This window comes from Corapipo altera, unplaced genomic scaffold (assembly GCF_003945725.1).
Source record: "Corapipo altera isolate COAL_440 unplaced genomic scaffold, ASM394572v1 95, whole genome shotgun sequence".
Lineage (NCBI taxonomy): Eukaryota > Metazoa > Chordata > Aves > Passeriformes > Pipridae > Corapipo > Corapipo altera.
This window is the reverse complement of record NW_020884947.1, coordinates 2,704,443-2,715,216: the sequence shown is the minus strand read 5'-3', so window position 1 is coordinate 2,715,216 and position 10,774 is coordinate 2,704,443. Positions and strand designations below refer to the sequence as shown.

The following is a 10,774-nucleotide window of genomic DNA, read 5'->3' as shown; positions in this document are numbered from 1 at the left end:
GCAATGAAATGAGCCAATTTGCTTAAGTGACTGCCTAAAAGCACTGTTCTTAATTGGTAGCTGCAAAGAAAACATTCAAGTGTGTTCTGTAACCACCCAGAATTAAAATCCAGGGGATATATGAAACAGAAAAGTCCAGAAACCATTTGGTCACCTTGGTTGTTCTCTCTGCCTGAAGTATTGTAAATAATCCCAGGAAAGGATTCCTAGGGAGGCATGGCCAGCCAGAGGCTGGCCCATTGGCAAAGCAGAGGGAAGGCACCCCAATTTCAGAATTTCTTTCTTCCATTTTGCACGAGAGGCATAAACTGTGGTTACACGGGATTTATGGCATTGGAAGGGTCTGTGCAATACGGATGTTCAAGTGATGAAACTTTGGTGCAGGTAAAGCACTGACTGAGAGCCTTCTGCTGCTTACTGGTGAAATTGTTACCTAAAGGTGTTACGAGTGGGTTCTGTGCCAGAGCCTCTGGGTCCCAGAGCCAAAGGAGTGGTTCATAGTCTGTGAGATGCATTTTACTGTATTATACAGATTCATTTGTACGCACGTACATGGCGCTTGCTACGTTCTGTAGCACACGGAGTACTGTGTTGTATCATTATCTCATCATAATATAAATACAAATTTTTATACCTTTTTGTTGTGGTATCCAGTTTTTTTTAAAAAATGTCATTGTTTGTTTTTTTGTGCATAGTGTTTCTTCTATTTGAAAGTCTTTACATGCTGCAAATCTTTACATATTGATTTAATGACTATTTCATAAGGAGCTCACTGAGTTTTAGCAATTCAAATGAACGGCATGGAATGGAGGCTGAAGTGCTGTTAAAAGTTCTTTTACACACACTGGCCTGATGAAACCCCAATAGTTATTAATATTATTTGCCTCTAACCATGGGTGCTGTATAAATTTCCACTATTACCTTTCTGAAGACAAACCAACCTGTAAAACAAAGTGCCAGCTGAAATGCATTAGTGTCTGTTCTGAGTAGTTATGCTTGAAATCATTCCAGCTCTGTACAAGGCAGAAAAAAAAGCATTAAGAGGCAGTCTGCAAGTTCTGCATGTGTATTTTGTTGAATATGAAAGTCAGATCATAAGTGACGTGTAGCCAGACAAAAATCAGTATTTTAGTTTGTTACTAGGAGAGACGAGATGAGGGACAGAGCTGAAATGCTTTTGTGAATTACACTGATTACTCTCAGCTGCAAGGTGTGACATCCACTGGTTTGTGTGTGTTTGTCACACATGTTGGACTTAAATACAGCAATGTCTTAAAAATACAGAAATAGTATTTTAAGTTGAAATCGTGGCAAGTAGCTTGTTGATATGTTTATGTTTGATTTGAGTAAGTTAAGCTGCTGAATCAGTAAAAGTACTCCTGCGCAAAGCATAGTAAACTAATTTATCACAGCTTTCTTTGAAATTAACACTATCACAGAATAAGCATAAAATACAATCCAGTCCTTACTAACTTACTGTAAATTAATCTCCAACAGGAAAAAAGCTAGCAAACTTTTAGCAGTGCTGTATTTTGTGACAGCACTTTTCTCAGCACAAGAATTGTATGGGGTAACAGAATTATGACAAATGTGGTGACACTATTTTTGTAAATCCTGTACAGTTTATGACCTGCACAGCTTCTTTTATGACATCTGTCATGTCCTATCCTGTTTATAAGCAAAGCAGGTTTCCTCATGTCCAGGAGCTTGCCTTACCTATCAGGATGAAGATATTTTGTCAAAATGTATTTAAATAAGAAAGAGCCTTAAATTATAATTAAAATCATAATGATAAAACCATCAGGTTCCTCTAAAAGAGGTACTTTAAAGTGAATTTAATGGAAAAGTTATCAGTTATTATTCTTCTGTAAACTGTGAATTACCCAGTGTTTTTAAGGACCGTGGTATGGCAAGAAAGGTGTGATTATGGTGTGTGAGCCAGAGGAAGAGCAGAGTGCTGGAGTCACTGCTGCCTTAGAAGAGCTGGGCCTGGACAAACAGAGATTGCTGCTGATTTCTTTATGCCCACTATGGTTTTATACTCCCCACAGCTCTGTGAAAGCCCCCAAAAGCTTGCTCTCCTGTGCCACCGCTGCCCCACTGGGGATGAGCTGTGGGGAGGCTGATGGGAGAGAGGGAGCAGAGCAAGGAAGTGGGAGGAAGTGATGTGGTCCTGCACAGTCCCTGCCGAGGTTCCTGCTGAGTCCCAGTGCATGTTCCCACACACGGGTTCAGTTTCTTAAGAACAAAACCCATTTGCAGACTGCCTGGCTCAGCAGCCCTGCTTGGGGTACTCATTCAAAATAGGGTCAGGCGAGTAAACAAACCATTTTCTAGAACAAAACAAATCCCCTTGTGCATTACATGTTTAAATACATAGGAGTGTTAGCCCAAAGGTGGAGGAGCTTCTTGTATATTTATGGCAGTGAATCCAACAAAGCTGAAGAAATCTAATCACTTTGACCTGCTTTTCTGGGAATACAAGGTCTCAGAATGAAATCCACCGTTCCTCTGGAGAGAAGATACATGCACTTGGGAGAGAAAGCAAGCTGGTGCCAAATTCCTGTCTTATGACTTTGTTATAATAAAAGTTCACATGGCACTTCAAAAGCCATGCTTAATTCAGAATATATATTTGCTTAAAGGAATGAATTACCTTTTAAAACAGGGTGTTTCCAAAGACTGATTGTTACTCCAGCAATCTCCAGCAGGGACCTCTACCATCCTGCTGCTGCCAGCAGGCGTGCAGTATGATGCAAAATGAAAAAGCTTCAATACAGTTACAGTTCACCAGCTAAAAACCTATTTCCATGTCTCCTCTGAGGGTTTTTTTCCACGGAACAAAAAAACAAATAAAACCCCCCATGAAACAAACAAACAAACAAACAAAAACCCAAACAAAAACAAATCCTAAAGCAGTAACAAGCAAACCACTTTTATGAGAGTTTTTCATCTGACAGATGTATCCCAGTGGGAGAGTTTAGACTGCCCAGCTGTGACACCTGCTTGGTGGCTGTTTATTACAACCTTGGATGATGGGTAACCAAGAACTCTCTGAGGTATCAGGCACAGTGATGTCATATTTTGCAGTGGAATAAACACAACATGATATGGATGGAATAGTGCAGAGCTTGCAGACATCCTTCCAGAAATGTTTATGTCTTAATCTGCTGGAATTCACCATTAAATGGCTTGCAAAGGCAGTATCCTATCTCAGCAACCCATCCAGCTTTCAGACATAGATGCAAAATGACTGCTCGTATTATGGAAAAAAAGGGTAAGGTAAGCCTTTAATTATGTTTTGACTGAACACAACCAAGAAAAAAAATGAATCAGAGAAAAACAATCTTGACCCATAAGGATCTGCAAAAGGAAACAGTGAAGCACATGGGGTGAGGTCGGGTGGGGAGAGGGGCTGTAAGAAATTTTGAAGACATCTTTGTAGGGGAAGTGTGTTGTTTAATCTCTGCCCTTGAAGCCAATGGAAGGTCTAACAAATGAAAATTTGTTTCCCTTTAGAGGCTTGTTCTTTCAAAATGAGAATTTTATGTGCACAATGTTCTGACCTAAAATATTTCAATTCTAGCCTGAATTCCTATGCCAGCGGGGATTATGAGATCATGCTGTCTGTCAACTCCTCTTTCGTCCATCTGTTCCCCTCCTCCTTTCCTTGATAACTTCTGAACCTTCTGGCTAATTTTCACCAAATTTGACAAATCAGAGATAGGATGGAAGCTGCAATAATAATCCATGATGAAAACTTTCAGAGAAATTCCCTGTCTGGGTAGAAAGAAAAACAAATTATTTCCTGCATTGATTGTGGCCCAGTTGAGCTCTTCACTGTTTTCAAGAGGTGGCCACTGGCCAGCATGGATGTAGCTCCAAACCAGCTACAGAATGAGCATATAGTGCTGCTTGCCCAGCTACACAGACAGGGACATAGGTTTTGGGAAGTGGGACATTGTAGCCATGTGAGTCTGGAAAGAGGGAGAGGAACCAGTCACGCAGGGAACTGAAGGCATTAGTTGCAGCAACCCAGAGAGACAATTGGATAGAAAAAAGACAGACAGTCTTTTATCAGATGTGTCTTCTTTCATCTAGGATGTGGACTTCAGTGGAAGAGCTGAATTGCTCTCAGGACGGCAGAATTTTAGGAAGTTTTCTAGGTCTTTAAAATTTGCCTTTACTCAGGCATTTTTTGCATGAGTAACACTGAAACATTGATATTTATGAAACAAAAAAACCCAAACCACAATACTGTGAAGCACAACCCTGCAAAATGCTGCTGTAGGAGAAGCTGATTTTACTGCAAGTAACTGACTGAACTGAAACAGCACAGTCTTATGAAATAAGCTGGTGAATGCTTTTGTTCCTTTACCAGAAAGACGCAATGCACTCCCAGCTGCAAGACAATTTGAAAACTTCAGCCAGCCTAACTTGCAGCTGCATATCAGGCTGTACTCTGATGGGAAGGAATTCAACATTACAGCTCCTTTTACCCAGGAGAACTCACTGCCAGGTCAGGGTTTAATCTAAAAGTGTCTTGCATGGACCACATTATACCAGAAATCAGCATTCTGTACTTTGTGAGTGATACAGGTGCTGATTTTGATCTAGAAAACCTCATGCGAGTTAGCCTTAGCTATGCTGAGCTGCAAGGTTGCTCATTGCCCTGTGTTGGTTCATTGCAACAATTGCATTGAGATCAGAGAAGCTGAACACTTAGGACAAGCAGTGGGAGGGCTCAGCTACCCTCATATGGACTGGGTCAATGCTTATCAGGGTGAAATGTATAGAGAACATTTCTGGATGCAATAAATTTCTAGAATAAGTGACCCTACGAACCACAAGGAAAAGTCATTCTGAATTTAGTCTTCAGCAGTACAGAGGATCTCATTCAAGACCTATTAGCTACTAAATAGTAGCAACCACAATATAATTAAATTTAACACTAAGAAGAGATCAAGACAAATAAAGCAGATACTCAGTTTTAAGAAAATGACCAAAAAGACCTATGCAAAAGTGGGGAAAATGCCAAAAACCCTTAAATGCCCAGTTTGAAATGAAGAAGCCTACAAACACCCAGAAGGCTTAAAAAATACAGTTCTAGAAGTCCAGGTATAATATCTGACACAAATAGAGAAACGTGGCACAAACCTCCCTTTGCATGACTCAATGAGAAATTTAAGGAGTCTATTGCAGGGCAAATAGGGCAGCCCAGAAAAACGTGGCACACAAAATGTAAACAGGAAGCAAAGACGTCTAAACTCAAGGAGTGGCTGATAAGGGATGCTCAAACTGTTAATGACAAGTTTACATGGTGCTTAACTGAGAACTAGCCCTTGCAATGCAGAAGAGGTCCCACAATCCATGCTGAGAGCTTTCTGGTGACTCTGTGGGCCACAGCAGCCAAAAAGCCAAGAAAACAGGGAGCACTGTAAGGAAGGGCACTGGAAATGAAGATTTTGTAGAAAACCTCACACCTTAGGACTCTGCTATGCAGTCTCATGTCTGCACCTCCAGCAAGGCACAGTGATGCTCTAAAAGGTTCAGGGGACATCTGGAATAATGGGAGGAATGGAGCACTGCCTTTATAGAGGCTAAATTTTGGAATTGTCCAAACTGGAGAGGACAAAGCTGAAGAGCAATGTACTGATGGTTTCTAAGTTGCCATGAATACCATGGGTAAGGTAGATGCAGAGGTGGCATTGACAAAATCAATGCTAGTGCCAGGAATCATCTGACAGGTTTTGGAAAGGGCTAAAAAACAATATAGGAAGTGCCTTTCCAAGCAGCAGGTTCTGGGATGTTGCCTTGTGAAGTTTTGGGGGGATACCAGCATGTTGAAGACGACATCAGACAAATCCATGCACATAAAGGCCATGGATTTTCATCAGGGGTGAAAATCACCGACACAGCAACAGTGGGCACGGGTGGCAGAAGCGTCGTGTTTGGGTACAGGCACGGGGAAGCTGGTGGGTCCAGCGGTCAAAGCGCTGAGCGACATCAGTTGCACTCAGGTCTGCCCCGTCCTCCAGTTCCCGTGTGCTGCGAAGGGGAAAATGGGGGGCAAGAGCCGGGGGGAGCTGAGGAGCCGGGGCTGAGGGGACACAGCCGAAGGGAGCTGAGGGGCCGGGGCTGAGGAGACACAGCCGACGGGAGCGAGGCACTGCGGCTGAGAGGACACAACCCAGGGCAGCTGAGGGGACACAGCCGAAGGGAGCTGAGAGGCCGCGGCTGAGGGGACACAATCCGTGTCCCGCGGCGGCCCTGAGGGGAGTGGCAGCCCCTGACGTCATCAGCGGGCCTGGCGCGAGGGCGCGTGCGCGTGCGCCCCCGCGGGGACGGAGGCGGCGCGTGGCGGGCGGTTCGAGCTGCGGGCGCGCCCTGAGCCTGCCCTCGGCTTTCCTTGAGCCTTCCCGCAGCCTTCTCTCAGCTCTCCCTCACCGTTCCTTCAGGCCTCCCCTCAGCCTTCCCGCCGCTTTCCTTCAGGCCTCCCCTCAGCCTTCCCGCTGCCTTCCCTGCGCCTCCCCTCAGTTTTCCCGCCATTTCCCGCCCCGCTCCCCTCCCGTGGAGCCGCCACTGGGGCCGAGCAGACGCTGCGGTGAGTACGGAGCGGGTGCTGTGGGATCGGGGCTCGCTCCCAGCGGGGCCGGATCAGCCGCCACCGCCGCCTTCCTCCGTCCCCTCGTCGCGCCTCGTCCCGCTCCGGGCGGGCTCCTGGCCGGGATGCCCGCGGGGCTGGAGGGCCTTTGGGCGGCCTTTGTGCGGCCCCGTGTTGGGACGGGGTTGGCGGGTGCTTCCTCGGGGCTCCGGGGTTATTGTTTGCGGTGTTCAGTGGCAGCGCCAGGGCCGTGGTGGCCCGGCGTGCCCGTGCATAAAGCTGCGTGGGCCCTTTGTCGCACAGAACCACAGAACAGTTAAGGTTGGAAGGGGCCTCAGGTCTCCAGTCCGACTCCCCTTCCGAGACAGAGTCACCTGGAGCAGGTGACACCGGAACGCGTCCCGGTGGGTTTGAAATGTCTCCAGAGAGGGAGACTCCACACCCTCCCTTGGCATCCTGTTCCAGTGCTCTGACACCCTCAGCGTAAAGTTCTGCCTCATGCTGAGGTTATGCTTGCTGTATTTTAGTTTATGGCTATTAACCCTTGCCCTGCCTCTGGGCGCCACTGAAAAGAATCTGGCGCCATCCTCTTGGCACCCGTATTTATTTATGCCCTGTTTAGCACTGAGGGCAGAGCTGGAAGGCCACCCTGTGACACGAAACTCGCATAACGTTTTGTTTCATATGTAATCTGTAACTCTGAGTTAAGTCAGATGCATGGAATTTTAGAGGGACGCCTTTATTTGGTTCAGCTCTCCGGGCTGGCTGGCAAAGTGGGGTTTTGTGGTGTTTTAGAAACAAAGTATTAAACAATATCAAACTAAAAAAAAAGTCTTAGTATTACCAGACTATTGCAGACAAGGCCTCTTGACTTTTTTGATAAATTATCCATTGCTGTCTGTTGCACACACTTTAGGATCCCAGAGCTGATGATTTATTTGCTGGGAAACAGCAAAGCAGCAAACTTCTTTTCCCTGTAACTTTTAAGTTGTGACTATTTTCACAAGAGTATTTACACTGATCTTAATTTTAATTTGTTATAATTGGTCAAAAAGCCTGCAGTATTATATTGAGATATTTATATGTTAAAGTATTTCTTGTTCCATTTTCAGAGGAATCTTTTAAATGAAGGTTTAGAAGACAAGATTCTGCTGGCTACTGAGGTAAAAAATAACCCTTTATAACCTAGATCTTGAAGTGCAGTGTAATACCACTGTGGTTTTGTTTTTAGAACAAACTGAAAACCCCACTAATTTTGGAAGCATTAAAATGATTGTGGGGGTTTTTTTAAATGAATGTGAAGAAAACTGTAAGTAAATCACTTTTGCAGGCCAGTGAATTGCACAGTATTTACACCTGTTGCTTTTAATGATGCTATTCTATTTTAATAATTTATGTGAATTAAAGAAAAATGTAAATACTTGCAAAGATCAGGGTTATAACTGATGTAAAAATGTGTCCTGATTTGATTAACAAAATATATCCTTGAAATAAAAATTGGTTCCTAATCTTTGAATAGCCACTCTAATCCAAAACATCATTTGGTTTTTTTGGTGTGATCTGACACTTTCTTTTTCCTATGCAGACCCTTTTTTTATTAAAATACTGAATATTCATTTTAAATGGCAAAAAAATTACAGCTGGAATAATTCCCCGGATTTTTTTCATGCATTTGGATCTTTTCTGCTTACAAAAAATATTTTAATCATGAGCTGTGGAAAGGATTTTGTGGAAACCCTTAAGAAAATTGGATATCCAAAAGCTGATGAGCTTGATGGAGAAGATTTTGACTGGATGTTCGAGTCTTCAGAAGAGAGATCGTTTCTGGAGTGGTTTTGTGGAAGCATAAACGAGCAGCATGTATCTGAAAAAGAACTGCAAGATTTTGATAATCTTGTCGAGTGTGGTAAGCCCATCTTGGAAGGACATGCACTGGATGAAGCCCTTAAAACTTTGAAGCCCATGGATTCGAAGAACAGTAGCCAAGAGAAGGAGGAGGAAGAGGAGGAACTGAAGATGTTAGAGGATGAGCTTCAAACTCTTCAAAAGTTAAAAAAACTTCAAATTCATCGGCATAATAAGCTTCAACTGCTGGTCACTGCAAACCACCATTCGTTACAAACGCTGCAAAGCAAAGAGGAAGAAGCACAGAAAGATTTGAAAGAAGCTCTGGAAGTGTTTATTGTAGCAAATAAGAAGCTCGACGGTGAACTGCAGTCTCTTGCGGATGCAGCAGAGAAATTTGCCTCTTTCTTCACTGCCTCAGATTCAGAACATCCAGTGTTTTTTTCCCAGCTTTCTTTGGACAAGTATTTTTCTCTGGAAGAACAAAGCACTGCAGCACTTATCTCACACATAAAAAACCATTTAAATCAAGGTATGTCTGAATGTGTTGAAAATTCACATGAAGGCAGCTTTCAGCTTGAAGATTTAAGCGAGCCAGTCGCTTGTGAGGGGACTGATGAAACTTCTGAAGAGACTCAAGAGGTAGCCAGGCTCCAGACAGCATATATTTGTGCTCAGCATCAGCTAATTCAGCTGCAGGCTGAAGAGGAGGGCATGAAATCAGCTGTCAAATGTGCAGAGAGCATGCTGCAGTCCTTGGACAAGGTAAGCTATGGGCACTGGAAAGATGAGGCTGCACTCCACACAGAATTCGGTTTTGGAATTTCTCTGCTGACCATTTTCAGCTTTCCCCTTTTATTCATGTTCTCCTGTAAACAGCACCTGGTGTTGTCTTTTAGTTAACCAGATTTCCCAGGATTGTCCTAAACCAGTGTTTTGATCCCACACTCTCACAGCATATAGTGGCTGTGTTCAGCCATGAGAGGAAAACACGCTATCGTGTGGAGTGGTTTTCCACTCAGAAGCACAACATTCTCTCTGTCAAAACACTTAGCCGAGGTTGGTCCTCTCTTTTGGTGCCAATTAACCAAATGCAGGTGCAGAGTGACTCAGCTTGTTCCCCCATCTCCCCCTGTTTTGTTTGGACCCACAGTGTTCACTGTGGAGAGGGCCAGGACCCGGGCTTTTTGTCTTCGGGTTTGTCCGATGCACTTCCAGAGGACTTTAAATATTAAAACCAGACAAATTATTAAAAAACCTGCTGTTGATGCTGACATATTACCCAATACACTGGTCCCTGTATGCATGGCCTGCACTGAACGGGCCAGTGCAGCAGTAGCCATGGCTGTAGTAGCTGCCATGATTACTGCAGGGATGACAAAAGCAATTAGCCATCCAATGATGATTTCTTGATTGTGTTAACAGTTTTATTAATTTACTATATCCTGCATCGTCCTCCCAGCTTCTGGTTAGGTTCCCTGGGAACCACAGTTTGGCTCTTCTGCACATGGATATTATTACTGATAAATTGAGAGTTGATACATTCTGATTTGTAATACAATTAAAATAATAGGGATTACCTACGGGAATGTTAAAGGTATTGTTAGTCACACTAATCACAACATCAGGTGTGGCCAAGAAGGCATGTGAGTGAGACTCATGACTGAGTCATTATGCCAGTTAGTAAGAGTTAGTAGACACAATGAATTATCCCTAGAATATTTTCTTCCATGTGACATCCAGGCAGGCCTTGCGCCGCTCAGCGTTCCCTGGTCTCCTTCCAGGATTCTCTGAGGGACAACCTCTGTGTCTGCAGAATTGGATTCATTTCAGGTCTGTTCTACTCATGATGAGGTTTCATCAAATGTGCTGGAAGTCAGCAGGGTCCTGAGGGAGACAAAACACAGGCATGCTCCTTCCCTGTGCCAGCAACTCACTAGGACCTTGCCACAGGGCATCTTCGTGAGTTTTTGTACAAAACCTATTGATCCAAATTAAAAAAATTAAGGGTAAATACAGCTTTGTCTACTTGGGGTGTCACATTCCCCTTTTTTGTTTTAAAACTGTGGTTTTTAATACAGAGTACACATTTCTTGCACCTGGGATATGCACAGGTGATAAGATTATAGTTAAGGGTTTTTTTGTCGATTGTTTGTTTTGGTTGGGGTTTTTTTCTTTCTTTCCTTCTTTTCTTTTCTTTCTTTCCTTCTTTTCTTTTCTTTCTTTCTTTCCTTCTTTTCTTTTCTTTCTTTCCTTCTTTTCTTTCTTTCCTTCTTTTCTTTCTTTCCTTCTTTTCTTTCTTTCCTTCTTTTCTTTCTTTCCTTC

The 10,774-nt window shown here is 43.6% G+C and overlaps 1 protein-coding gene across 10 annotated transcripts in view; it reads left to right on the top strand.

The window, feature by feature from the left end:
• Nucleotides 1–6,346: 6,346 nt before the first annotated feature.
• Nucleotides 6,347–10,774, top strand: part of LOC113956321 (DNA polymerase nu-like) — a 107,225-nt gene continuing 102,797 nt past the window's right edge. For 9 of the 10 annotated variants that reach the window (XR_003530807.1, XM_027662725.1, XM_027662729.1 and 6 more), the window contains exons 1-2: nucleotides 6,347–6,604; nucleotides 7,717–7,767. Coding sequence is in view for 1 of the 10 variants with exons in the window: in XM_027662740.1 (XP_027518541.1) it covers nucleotides 8,312–9,214 (903 nt within the window). In the remaining 9 variants the exon portion in view is untranslated. Of the gene's footprint in view, nucleotides 6,605–7,716; nucleotides 7,768–8,244; nucleotides 9,215–10,774 lie in introns of all 10 variants that reach the window. The other variant, XM_027662740.1, reaches the window with a different exon arrangement.